Source organism: Humulus lupulus, chromosome 3 (genome assembly GCF_963169125.1).
Source record: "Humulus lupulus chromosome 3, drHumLupu1.1, whole genome shotgun sequence".
NCBI classification, from domain to species: Eukaryota; Viridiplantae; Streptophyta; class Magnoliopsida; order Rosales; family Cannabaceae; genus Humulus; species Humulus lupulus.
In genome coordinates, this window is record NC_084795.1 from 5453368 (window position 1) to 5467705 (window position 14338).

General features: G+C 39.8%; 1 protein-coding gene across 2 annotated transcripts; it reads right to left on the minus strand.

Annotated features, from left to right (window-relative positions):
* Positions 1-1172: 1172 nt before the first annotated feature.
* On the minus strand, positions 1173-6953 carry LOC133821895 (LEAF RUST 10 DISEASE-RESISTANCE LOCUS RECEPTOR-LIKE PROTEIN KINASE-like 2.4). Of its 2 annotated transcripts, none has more exons than XM_062254062.1 (3): positions 6019-6953; positions 3213-3248; positions 1173-2357 (listed from the first exon to the last, which is right to left on the minus strand). In XM_062254062.1, the coding sequence occupies exons 1-3, from the start codon at positions 6680-6682 to the stop codon at positions 1225-1227; spliced, it is 1833 nt and encodes a 610-aa protein (XP_062110046.1). In that variant the 5' UTR covers positions 6683-6953; the 3' UTR covers positions 1173-1224. The 2 variants fall into 2 exon arrangements, with proteins under 2 accessions (XP_062110046.1, XP_062110045.1); XM_062254061.1 differs by lacking the exon at positions 6019-6953 and adding an exon at positions 3526-5996.
* Between the last annotated feature and the right edge of the window lie 7385 nt (positions 6954-14338).

The following is a 14338-nucleotide window of genomic DNA, read 5'->3' on the forward strand; positions in this document are numbered from 1 at the left end:
CTTTGGCCACGTTGGGCCTACTGGGCCGCTGGAGCCTTTGGTTCTTCATTGGGGTAAAGCAGCGTTGGAGGTTGGGCGTGAAGTGAGGCTGGGCGTGAAGGCTTTGGAGAGATGCTGAACCGGGTCGCACGCGGGTCAAGGGAGGCTGGCACGTGGGCCACCATGTGGGGCGCGAGTTGCCTGGGATGCGTGGCGCGAGGGAGCGATGACACCTAGCGCTGGAAGAGAGGGATCAGGAGGCTGGGCTTGAGCTTTTGGGCCGAATTCTTGGGCCTATTTTCTTCAAAAATGCTACAGTTCCCCTATATTTTCAATTATAATTCTTCTCTTCTTGCTTTTTCTTCCAAATGCCAAAATAAACTTTTAATTCCTACAAAATAATAATAAATTAAATCATAATCAAATATTTTCATTTATAAAATAAATCATGTTAATTCCATGAAAATATTAATTAAAAATTAATTTATTTTGACTATTAAAATCAATAAATGTGTATTTTTCACTACGAATCAATTTAAAAAAGGAGAGGTTGGAGTTGGAGATTTGTACTCCTTTTTGGGTAAGCCACAAAGGCTTTTCTGCTTGACTTGGTATAGTGGACTGTGGACTTAGATAGTTTTATGGAAAATACATTGTAAAATGAAGCAAAATGTGTTACTCACAAGGAACCTTCCGAGTTCCCATTTTGTGGGTTCAAGTTCAACAATCCCTTGTTTTTTATTTATATGAAAAAAAAAACCTAGTTGTGTGATGATACATAATGCTAGCATTACGTGTTTTTCTCACAGAGACTTTGAATATAGATTTTGGTGTTAGATTGAGAGTGATATGATGAATGAGAAAAAAAAAAGCACAAGGAATTTTCTCAGTGATTTTACTTGTAGTACGATTGTCAAGCCTTGGGTCATAAGTGTGTGTCTGATGTTGATATTCTGAGGCCATGACTGTTTCTAGTCTTCCTAATCTTTTATGCATTGTATATATTCTAAAGAAAACCAAGCTGGAAGAAACAAATTCAAAATTAGAATCCAAAATGTGCTTGGTAGGAAAATGGAGAGAGATGAGGTCATTATAGTCAACTCAAGTGTTACTCTTGTACAATTGAAGTCATGATTTTATAGTTATTAGGACATGTGATATAGCTAAATAAACGTTTGGGAAAAAAATTGAAATTTTCCCAAAAACCGGTGCTAGACAGTTTGCTCTTTAAATAAGTTCTTTCATTCATACAGTTTTTGTATACAATCCAAACTTGTTTGAAATGCTATACTCATAGAGATATATAAGTATGTTGGAAGAATCAGATGGTGATGACCTTGGTGGGGAGGACAAGAAAGGCTTAGGTGGTACTTTCAAGGAGTCGAGGCTACCTTCCAACATTTCTATGACTCTACTCATTGTTGGCCGGCTTGAGGGATCAGTCTGTATGCACCACAAGCTCGTCATAATCATCTTCCTCGATTTTACATTGTCTTCTTCACTTATAATTCTCTTGAGTCCTAGTTCTTTAAGCTCAAGGCGCTCGTAGATCCATTGCGGAAAATATAATTCACTGTTGTTATCAACTCTAATATTGACATTTTTTCTTCCTCCCACAATTTCTAGAACCATCATTCCATAACTATAGACATCAGACTTGTGGGAAACCCCTCCAAAGTTTCTAGAGAAAACTTCTGGAGCAATATACCCAATAGTACCTCTTGGACCCAACATTGAAACTAGACTATCTTTCCTTGTGCAAATTTTGGCTAGGCCAAAATCTGATATTTTGGGCACAAAGTCTGCATCAAGAAGGATGTTATGAGGTTTAATGTCAAAATGTAAAATCCGTCTATTGCAACCTCGATGCAAATATTCTAGTCCTCTAGCAGTGCCAATTGAAATTTGATAGTATGTTTCCCAATCCAATTGATAACTTTCTTCACTTTCATCTTCATCGTATACAATTTTTTCAAGAGAACCATTAGGCATGAACTCATAGATGAGAGCCTTTTTAGCACCCTCAAAACAAAATCCTAACAATCTGACAACGTTGACATGGGAAGTTCTGCTGATTGCTGCGACCTCGTTAATAAAGTCTTCTCCATCATTGGCTTTCAATTCGTTTAACATCTTCACTGCAACAAGATGTCCATCGTGTAATTTTCCTTTGTAAACACTACCAAAGCCTCCTTGGCCTAGTTTTTCTTTGAATGAGTTCGTCATTTTCTTAATATTTGAATAACGGTATCTTCTAATTTGAAGGGGACCACAGTTCTTTAGGAATGCCTCAATACTTTGATGAGCATGATTATATTTCTTCCTAAAGCAGTAGATCAACATAACCACAAGTGTCCCAATTCCACCAAAAGCAACCGCTGCAATAAGAAAGAAAGAAAAATGATGGACTCACGCTGCAAATATTACCGAAAAAAGGAGTGCTAGCAACAACTTTCTATTTCAACCTCTAAGTCAACTTTTACTCCCAAAAACACATGCCGGAATATTTTTTTTTTCCAATTTTTTTTCATGTTAGTATTCGTTATAGTTACAACATCTTTCCTGCAAATTTTAGAAAAATTTCAAATAGTTTATAGTGTCGAAAACATGCTTATATTATTTCAAACACGCATGGTAAACTAGAATGTTAGAAAATATCAATAATTATATTTTTGGCACTACAAACTATTCGGATTTCTTAAAAAATTTGCAAGATGGATGCGGTAACTACAATGAAAACTGCTATGTGAAAAAAAATTATAAAAAAAATACTCCAGCATATATTTTTTGGAGCGTAAGTTGATTAAAAGATTAAAATAGGAGGTTAACCGTAGACCACTCTCTCCAAAATACGGTAAATTATAACTTGAGAGGTCTCAAATATTTCCAAAGCTCTAATACACATGAAATAGCTATTATTTTTTGTTTCCTATGTTTAATTACTCTCAAATAATTGTGTAATTATTAAGAACCGAACACTCATGTGTACCATTGATAAGAAGCTATGTTGATATTTTCAATGTTTGGTTTTTAAATAGATTATCCTTAGATATAATGAAATAAATAAATTAAAAAGAAAGGATAATGCACCGAGTGATTTGAGGTATTTTAAATAGATTACAGTAATCACTGTAAGATAATATAATGAATTAATATAATTTACAGGTTTTGAGCTTAGATGATATGTTTCTACATCTACAATAATCAGAAATTCTATATAATAGGACTCTTACCTAGTCCTAGTCCCAACTTTTGTTTCTTGCTTAGTCCTGAAACAAATTCATGAAGAGAAAAAAAACATGTGTCAGTTAAGTTAATAAAGAAATAAAACAAGGGAGAGGCGTAGATGAATATTGAATTGGAATTTATAAAAAATCAAAATGGCCGGACTCATAAATGCATTGACTGACTGAACTGCTTATGACAGGTTGTTGTATGAATTGAGAAGAATAAATCAGAATGTATGTTTTGAAAGAGAACAAAAACACTTGTATCAGAGTACTGAGAGGGACGCCAACATTTGTGATTGTGTTTTAATACAAATACCTTTCTGGGGAACAATACATTGAACTTGATTTACGTTGATATTGTCGCATTTCCCTCCTCTGGAGATACATCCCAAACAAACAGGGTTTGTTTGCACTTGAAAAGTGATATTAATTGAAGGTGGAGGTGGAATTGAATATAGAGGTGGAAGTGGAAGTGAAAATGGTAGCATGATATTTTGACATTGTTGCTCGAATGGAAAACTCATGTTTGGAGGATTGCAGTAGAAATCATAGTCTCCGCACGTGGTTTGATTAAGATCTCTCAGCGGAGAAGGTGTGTGAAGACTGTGGCTGCAATTGTAAAGCTTTAAGGATTTCTCATTTGCTAATAAGAAGATCGATGAATTAGTAGAGCTGGGAAAAGAGAAATCATTGATCAATTTACAATAATCGGGGGAATTCAAGTAAGGCAGCGGTACTGTCTCCTTGACGAAAATATAATCTGCCTGATTGATACTGTCAATTCCAAACCAGTGTCCTCCATCTTTGAATTGAATCTTCGAAATATCTTCTGAACAGTCTACTGTGACCACCCCACACTCAGGGTTGGTCATATTGTTAAAAGGGAAACTAATCGGGCCAAGTTTTCCACATGAGAATTGTTGACAACCTGAATGATTTCTATATTCTTGAGCAGAGCTTGGAAGCACAAGATGAGTGAGAAGAAGGAAGAAAGCAAACAGAGGAATAGGAGCCATCTTCAACATCCCAAGAATTTAGATTTCTCATGCAAAACAGGAGAAGTTGGATTGGAGGTTTGTTACTGTACTCCTTCCTTTTTGGGTAAGCCACAACATATTATTAAGGAGAAGCTTGTCTGCTTGACCTGGTATAGTTGACTTAGAAATTTGGACAAGAGAATAGTTTTAAGAAAAACACGTTGAAAAATGAAGTAAAACGGGTTCCACAATCCTGTTGAGTGTTCTACAACTCTAAGGACTTGACTGTTTGGTTTTTCAAAGTCTCTTCACTATGTGGCTATATGATGATTACACTATAACGCGTTTTTCACACAGAGACTTAGAAAATAGCACAAGTGGCCCACAAGACTTTGAATATGGCTTTTGGTGTTGGATTGATAGTAATGAATAGACAATGATGCATGAGGAAAAAAAACACTAGGACTAGACACATGATGAGGTTTGTGGGTCATCATTAGGACAGAGAAAGATTTGTTTGTCATCAACTAAAATTGCAGTAAAAATGGTAGACATTATATGTAAGTTTTTTCTACAATAAAGGTACAACACTAGAGAACCCGAACTGAGTGGTTGTTGTGATAGACCTATATATCAGTCTGACGTGATGACTGTTTCCCAGTCTTCCAAGTAATCTTTTATGACTTAAAATTTGTATTCTATTCTTATATTCTTACATTTTTCTTATTTCTGGTAACGAAATCTAAAGTTGGTGGTGACGTTTATCTCCAAAAATCAAAAGAAATACTGTGGAGATAGGGTGGTAGTAATAACGCCACTTGAGTTTTCCAAATTATCTTTTTGCTTTATGGCTTGTTAGGTTCAGAATTTCCTCTGTTCACTACATGGATATTGGAACAAACCAAACTGAAAAAATAAAAAAATAAAAAACAAATTCAAAAGTATAAATTAAGAGTGTGTTCGGTAGGAAGGAGAAGTGGAAGAAAATCCTATTATTGATCAATTGAAAATCCCTCCCTTCTCTCAACTACTTCCTCCTACCAAGTTAGAGAAGAAGGTTCTGGTTTTCAACTCTTCTCTCGTTCCTTTCATTTCCTCTCCCTAGTAATATATATCATTCCTTCCTATTTTATCACTTCCTACCAAACATGGCCTAATAGAAGGTGACATGATAATGTGGATAATAATGATCAAAGGGCTTATATTTATGTAATGCAAGAAGAAGTGAAGATTGGCGTGGCTTGAGCTGTATTCGAATGGAGAATCATTATCATAGCAGAAGTAGTGTTTAGGAACAACACAACTTGCATTGACAATAATCATATGAAAGATTGTTTTATTTTCTCGACAGGTAATTCTAAAGCCTTCGAGACCACAAAAGTCTGCTCATACAAAGTGACCATCTCTACAATTTTAGGCTTACATGCTTCGTCGGGTCTGCTGATGCTAATTCAAACATGGAAGAGTAACTCATGAATAATCAGCTTCTGCAGCCTCATTTGGGTGGTGTTGGTTGAAAGGAAGACAGTACTAGAAACTCTAAATATATAAGTCATCGAACAATAACTAAAGGTAGTGGCTTTGAAATTTACAACAGGTGTTCTATTGTGCACTGATTTGAAATAATTGTTAATTCTGTCCAAGTATCATGAAAGAGCATTATAGAATAGTCAAATCCTTATGTCTATTTAGAATACTATTATTTCTCGTAATTAAATGCATGGATTAACATTAACAAATAAAGCCACGTGCATATATGAAAGGAATGAGACACCTATATGAGTATTGAAGGACGCCAACATTTGTAGTTGTGTTTCAATATAAATAAATACCTTTTGACGGCCAAATACACTGAAATTGATTTTCGAAATTACTGTGGCATTTCCCTCCTTTATTAAAGTGACATCCAAAACAACCAGGCCTTATTTGCACTTCAATAGTGGAATGGCGATGATGAGGATCAGAATTATAAGGTGGAGATGGAAGTGAAAATGGAAAAATTGGACATTGTTGTTTGATAGAAGAATTCATGTTTACAGCATTGCAAGAAAAATGATAGTCTCCGCACTTAGTTTGATTCGTCCCAGTGCAACTGCAATTGGTTGATGTCTCAGCTGTAATGTTATACTCATACCAAGTAGGACTGGGAAGAGAGAATTCATTGATATAATCACAATGTTTGGAGGTATCCAAGGGAAACGGTGGTGCTGCACCCTTGACGACAATAGAAATTATAGAATCTGACCGAGACATGTTCTGGATTCTATACCAGTGTCCATCTTCTTTCAATCGGATCATCGGTCCATCTTCTGAACATTTGGCTGTGAGCACCCCACATTTGGGGTTCATCATATTGTGAAAAGAGAACTGAGTCTTGTTATCATATCCACAATGAAGTGATGGACATTTTGGAAGGGATTCCTTGTCTTCAGCGGAGCTTGGAAGCACAGAATTAGTGATGAGAAAGAAGAAAGCAAACAGAGGAATAGGAGCCATCTTCCACACCCCAAGAGTTTAGATTTCTAATGCAAAAACTGGAGAGGTTTGTACTCCTTTTTGGCTAAGCCAGCCACAACAGATTATGAAGCAGAGGCTTTTCTGCTTGACCTGGTATAGTTGACTTGGAAATTTGGATAACAGAATAGTTTTAAGAAGAATAGCTAGATTGATAGCAATGAATGGACAATGATGCATGTTTGTGGGTCATCAACTATAAATGGTCTCGGTGACCTTTCATGTAGGAGTAGGAGATGGGGTAAACAAAAAGAAAGAAAGCCTTAGGTGGGTTCACTCACCACCACTCAAAGAATATATATGTTCCCAGCATTTAGACCCGGGGCACACCCGGCCCGGCGTGTGCGGGCCTCACACAATGAGACTCAATTTTTTTTTAAATTACTATTTTTTTTTTAGATATATAAAGACCCAAAAATTTTAAAATATTATTTTATATATAAGTATTTTTAAAAAACAATAAATTTTGTATAGTGTCGCTACTACTCAGGCCCGACCAGCAATGCACCACAAGAGAACTTGACTTGAGTGGTTGTTGGGATAGAGATAGACCTATACCATACTCTCTGAGGATATTATTGTTTTCCTAATTAGTCTTGATCAATAAATCTATTCAAAATTGTATTCTATATATGTTAATTTACACTATATATAATTGGGATATTTGCGACATAAGTACTTAATGTTTGAGAAAAATACTCGGTATGAACCCAATCTTTTTTTTAGTAAGTAAAGTACCCAAAGACAATAAAACTATAATTCTATCATGTTTCTCTGTTAAGTCTTCATTACGTGATGACTGGACCAATACGTGTCACTCCGTGATTGGTCCAGCTCAATAATATTTTTAAAAAATAATTTTAATAATTTAAATTAAATAAAAAATGTAAACCACACAATTATAAATGTTAAACATAAATCTAAAAATGTAAACCAATATTTTAGTTACTTTGTTTCTAATTGTAGGTACGTTTTGATTTTTAAAATAAAATATGTGACTATTTATGGTTAATGTATGAAAAAAAAGTACGTAGTTTTTAGAAATTTGGTTTTTTTTTCCCTCTATGTAATATATTATTGTTTATCAATGAAATTGTAATCGCTTAAAAAAATTGAGAAATTCATGAATATTTTTAATATTTGTAATAATTAATTATATAAAATTTAAAGCAATTATAGATATATATATTTTTAAAAAGTCACTTATAAAATTTTAGGAAAATCTTTTCCCTATTTTTTTTCCTCTCACGAATTTCTTTCTAGGTAAAACCCAAAATCTAGAGAAAGACTAACTGTTTCAAATAAGAATAAATACAATTTTTGCTTTCAAAATTATTACCACTACTTTATTGTGCCTCTTAAATTTGGCACTTTAGGCACGGCTCATGTGTATAATTAAAAAAAATTTAAATAAATTATTTCAAAAGATTAAAAAAAATTATAAAATCTATTTCTTTTTAATTCATTTGTCTTTTCACTTATTTAAAAATAAAAAATAATTTAAAATTATAAAAATAAAAAATATATATTTTAAAACATTTCACTTTGAGCACCCCACATTCAGGCTCATAGTATTGTTTAAAAAGAACTTAATCTGGACATCATTTCCACAAAGGATTGCTGGACATTTTGGAAGGGATTTCTCTTCTTTTTTTTTTTCCGCGAAGCTTCCAAGCACAGAATTAGTAAGAAAGAAGAAAACCAACAAAATAGGAGAACATCCCAACAATAATCCAGATTTCTAATGCAAAACTGGAGAGGTTGGAGTTAGAGATTTGTACTCCTTTTTGGGTAAGCCACAGAGGCTTTTCTGCTTGACTTGGTATAGTGGACTGTGGACTTAGATAGTTTTATGGAAAATACATTGTAAAATGAAGCAAAATGTGTTACTCACAACGAACCTTCCTAGTTCCCATTTTGTGGGTTCAAGTTCAACAATCCCTTGTTTTTTATTTATATGAAAAAAAATAAAGAAAAATCTAGTTGTGTGATGATACATAATGCTATTACATGTTTTTCTCACAGAGACTTTGAATATAGCTTTTGGTGTTAGATTGAGAGTGATATGATGAATGAGAAAAAAAAAAAAGCACAAAGATTTTTCTCAGTGATTTTACTTGTAGTATGATTGTCAAGCCTTGGGTCATGAGTGTGTGTCTGATGTTGATATCCTGAGGCCATGACTGTTTCCGAGTCTTCCTAATCTTTTATGCATTGTATATATTCTAAAGGAAACCAAACTAGAAGAAACAAATTCAAAATTAGAACCCAAATTGTGCTTGGTAGGAAAATGGAGAGAGATGAGGTCATTATAGTCAACTCAAGTGTTGACGCGGTTCTTCGCCAACAGGTAATTAAGAAAAGAAGAGAAAGGGATTAGTGCTAATGTTGAACCGAAACAGATATATGATCTTAGAAACGAAAAGGTGACTCAAGACACGTTTTTTAAGTGGTTCAAAGGTTAAAATCCTTCTACTCCACTAGTCAGTATTATTGCTATATACTAGATATTTGATTACAGGGTATTTCTTACAAGAGAGGATCCAACCTCTATTAACTCCCAAGGTCTCCATATTTATAGGAGAAGGCACCTGGGAGTTGGTAAGAATGTCATCCCGTGACCTTCTTACCTATCATATCAACTCTGTGACATTCATGATTAATTCCTAAACCTGACACATAAGTGTGGTCAAATCAAAAGGTAAGGGGATAATGGGCCGTACGGCCCAACCCAGTCGTGGGTGTCTGAATACGCACGTTCACGCTGCGTGTCCGAGAAGTCAGGGATATATCAGACACATGATATCTGATATATGCACGTTTACCTTGCGTGGTTGACTTTATAAAGGGTCATAGCCTCAACTCTAGCTCGTACCACGAGCTGGATGCCTAACTCGACCTTCGACTTCAGAGCCTGGGCTCAGCCCTTAAGCAACCCGAGGCAAACCCTTGGGTTACCTCGAGCTAAGGAGGTATGATCTTATGATGGCAGCTCCGGTTTTGGGGGTGTCCACGAGATAATCATACTTAGGCCGCAGCTCAGCTCGCTAATCAGCCCGTGGGAAAATCAGGGCGTACATCTGCCCCCCAAGCCCTTGCTCGTGGTATACGACGTCGTATAAGGCCACAGTAGGGACTTTTAGGCTTCCCCAAGAACTCTTCACATTCCACATTTTACGCAGACGCCTGATACGTGGAACATCGTGGTTGGTGACGGTACGTTTTCCGAGAACCGCATTTAATGGCCTAGCCTATGCCCAGCCATCGTTTCGTATTTCGAGTGGAGGGCCTTGGATCCCATATCAGGGCCATCCAACGGCCCTCTTTACGTGACCCTTCACGTATATAAAAGGGGTGGCCACCTTACGCATGGGCCACCCTTTCATTTGAAATTTTTCAGAAGTTCTCTCCTTCTTCTCTCTTCATCTCAGAAGAAAAAACCCTCTTCTTGCCGACTGTCATTTTCAGCGTTCCAGAAGCTCAAGCGTAAGGACTCCTTCAAAGCTTTGGAAACAAACACTCTGACGAAGCTCCCACCTAGGCGACACCTTCATCCACCTCCCAGCCAAACACTGTAAGTCTCCTGACTGTGCGTGTTTTTAAAATATTTTTCACTGTAGCTTAGGTAAATATTTACTGTAGCCGCATGCAAGGGTTTACTGGTTTTTGTGGGTATGAAGGGTGAAAGCCTTTTAGGTTAGGGTATTTTTGCAATAGGAAAACGTTTAGGATTATGGTTTACAGGATGCATTTTCTAGGGAAAATTTATGGGTAGAAGTTTTGGTATTTTTGGTGCAAAACAGGGTAGCTTAGGGGACACGCCTCACAGGCGCTTTTTCCCTCCTTGCCTACTGAAACTTTCCCTCCAAGGCAAATTCTATCCTGACTCTCCTGACACACGAATTCCGAGTAATCTGGGATCTGTTGGGAGCACAGGCGCGTGTTCATAGAACCGCGTGGTCTCACTCTCCACGGCCTGGGCTTACCTCAGCTCGTGCAAAGAATACCTCTTTTGATTCTTCCTTATCAGGTCGCCTTTTTCTAAAATTTCTTCTTTTTGTTCGCCAGGCGACCAGATGGCACTGAAGAAGAATGCTTCACAAAGGACCGCTGGCAGCTCGGCCTCCCAACAAGACAAAGGGAAGGCAGTGATGGCAGAATCTCTGATCCCCAACTTCGGGCCCGCGGTGGAGCAGGAGGTCGAGGTGGCCCCTGATGCTTTCTTTGAGGCGGAGAGGATCGTCTCAAAGATTACCGACCAGGCGAAGGTCAACAAAATTTTTCTCTCCCACAACATCGGGCAAGGGAGAGCACAGTGGTTGCCCGGCCTCCCCTAGAGGGCGAGCGGAGCTGCGCGCCGCTCGACAAGTCGTTCGCGGCCTGGAGCGACGAGCATTTTAAGGCGGGGGCCTTCCTCCCGTTGGATCAGTATTTCGCTGACTTCCTCAATTTCGTGAGGCTGGCCCTATTTCAGCTCCCCCCCCCCCCCAACTCCTACCGTTTGTTGGCGGGGTTGAGATGCTTGTTTCAAAAACAGGAGTGGGAGGTCCCCACTCCTGCGGACATTCTCTACTTCTCCTGCCTCAAAGCCAGCCCGGACCAGCGGGGGCGAGGTGACGGGTTTTATTACTTAACCCGATTCCTAAACACGGCTGCGGTCATCGAGCTGCCCAGCCATCCCAACGACTTCAAGGATCAATTTTTTATGTCGGCGGGGTTCCGGAACTGCGAGCTCCACTACTTCAATCGTCCTCGTTAGTGCTTTTCAATCTTAGCTCGTAAGTTAAGTATCATACAGCTCCTCCTGTATCCCTTTCTGATTTAGATTTATCTTGCAGCTATCTTTGCAAGGACAGAGAAATCTGTGACCCTCGAGGCCCAATACGAGACACTGGCGGGCTTGCCCCCCAGTGAAAAGGACTACCGCGTGCTCGTGACAGACGAGACGATGGTGGCCTGCAAGCTGATTTTCCCAAATCAGACTCTGAACCTAAAGAGGCCCCGGGGGCTTCCCCCAGCCCGCGATACCAGGCCCATCATCGTGGAGGAGGTCGCGGGGAATGAAGATGAGGAGGACGAGGCGCCCCTCGTGAGGAACAAGAAGCGAGCGTTGGAGGTCGTCCAGACTGCGGACGTGGAACGGATCCGATCCGGAGCAGCCGCGGGTCCTTCTGGCCAAGGTAACCCTTACTTGTTTAGGAGTTTAGATAGGTCCACAGCAGACCCCCGGCAAGCTAGGTTCAATCCTAGACAGCTCGTCCATCGTCACCGAAGTGATCCGGACCTGAACACAACCTTGCTCCACTGTGTCGACCGGCTTGTGTTGGACTACCAAGAGAGCCGGCCTAGGGGTACCGTAGTAGTAGATAACACCCTAGCCTTTAGGTCGATCCTATTCGAGGAGTATGGGACCAACCTTCGGTCGTGGCCATCACTCCGGAGGGGTGCCGTAGCTCCGGGGCTTAGGCAATATGTAGAAGAATCTAGCCCTGAATCAGCCTCGGACCCAGAACTTGCGCCAGCTCGGGAAATAATCGACTTAGATTCTTCTTCTAGCTCGGGGGGTAGGATTCCCTTTAGTATGCATATACTTGAATTTATCTTTTTCCCCCTTTGTTTTTGTTTCTGTATGATTACCAACTCTTGTACTAACCATGTCTTTGTTTTGACAGAAGAGATATCTCAGCCCGAGGAGAGCTTGTGAGGTGCGTTCGCCGCGGGGAACCCCTCAGCTGGGGCCGCTGGGCCAAGAATGAAGAGGCTCTGGACGTCTAGGCACGCCGCTGGGACCCCCACCAAGTCTCCTACAAAGGAGAAAGAGCAGCCTCCAGCTGCCCAGGTCGTGGGAATGGTTCCTTCTGCTGCAGGGGGGAGCGACATGCCCCCGCCTCCTCCGCGAGCTCCGGCCTTCGTCCAGGACGCAAGGGCGGAGCCCGGGTCTTCGACGATTGTACGTACCGATGTGCGCATCCCAGTCGACCCCTGGGACCTGGAGAAGATTACCGATGCCTTCCGGGGAACGGTGTATGAATCGGCGAACTACGTCGTCAGCCACATCTACAAGTTCACCGAGAAGGAGCTCAGGGCCATCGAGACAATGAGCCCGGTGGGCGTGATGGAATCTTCAATCGGCATGACCCTAACGGTAAGCTGACTTTACCCTTTTACGGCTTTTTGTTATCATGCCTTGCCCTGTGTTTCTTCTCTTCCTTCTCTTTTTAAGGAAATCGTCCCTCATCTCTTGCAGGGCGTCGTTGCCCTTCACCGGAGCATCGCCAAGGCCAAGGCTCAGCTCGAGGAGATGAAGAGCAAGCACCAGACTTCTCTGGAGGCGGCTAAGGATGCCCTGGCGGCCTCGCAGGCCGAGTTGGAGAAAACCTGCCCAAAGGTCCAAGAGTTCGAGGCCGCCCTCGCCACTGCGCGGACAGACCTAGATGCCGCGAAGGCTGAGGCCAAGGCTGCCCTGGAGGCCGAGCGGACAACTTCGGAAAAGGCCCTGGAAGACCTGTTCTACCATTGTTGGGCCTACAATCCAGAGGCTGACTTCTCCTTCCTGTCAGCGAGCCTCTGGGAGCGCTTGCTGGTGAAGTACCAAGCTCGCCTCGATCAAGAAGCGCCCTCCGAGGCAGGGGAAGGCTCTGGCGCAGCTGAGCAAGGCGAGACGGCGACCTCCAAGGGGCCACCTGGCGGAGCTTAGGGCTTTCTTCTCTTGTGCCCTTTCCTTCAATATATATTTTTTTAATATTTTTTGTGTAACCTTTGCATGAGGTGCTTCCACCTCGAGACAATTTGATTCAATTTTATTTTTAATTGATTCTCTTTCTTGCCCCTACGTATTTTGGTTACAATTTTTGAAAAACTTAGTTCGCGTTAATCTTTATCCATATCTCGAGCTTTATAGGGAGAACATCGATCAACAGATTTAAATCAACTTCTAAGTTTTATGACCCGGTTATATCCAGGAACTTAATTTGAAAACTTAGTTCGCGTTGACTTTTATCCATATCTCGAGCTCTTTAGGAAGAACAACGATCAATAGATTTAAATCAACTTCTAAGTTTTATGACCCGGTTATATCCAGGAACTTAATTTGAAAACTTAGTTCGTGTTGACTTTTATCCATATCTCGAGCTCTTTAGGAAGAACAACGATCAATAGATTTAAATCAACTTCTAAGTTTTATGACTCGGTTATATCCAGGAACTTAATTTGAAAACTTAGTTCGCGTTGACTTTTATCCATATCTCGAGCTCTTTAGGAAGAACAACGATCAATAGATTTAAATCAACTTCTAAGTTTTTTGACCTGGCTATATCCAGGATAGGACTTAGTTAGCGTTAATCCTTATCAATATCTCGCGTTTTTTAAGAAAAACAACGGTCAATCGATATGAATCAACTTCTAAGTCATTAAGGAGACCTGGTTATATCCAGGTACCATATGCCCCACAAGTAACTAGGAAAGGGTATTTCGCGGTTACTTTAGATTACACTTGAAAACATGTATAAATATAAACAAAAAGTTGATTCTCATTGCTTAATACATAAAAGATGGCCTTCCAGGCCTTACAAGTGAATCATTGATAATATTTCTTTAAATGGATGGCGTTCCAAGTCCGCGGGACTGCCCCTCCATCAA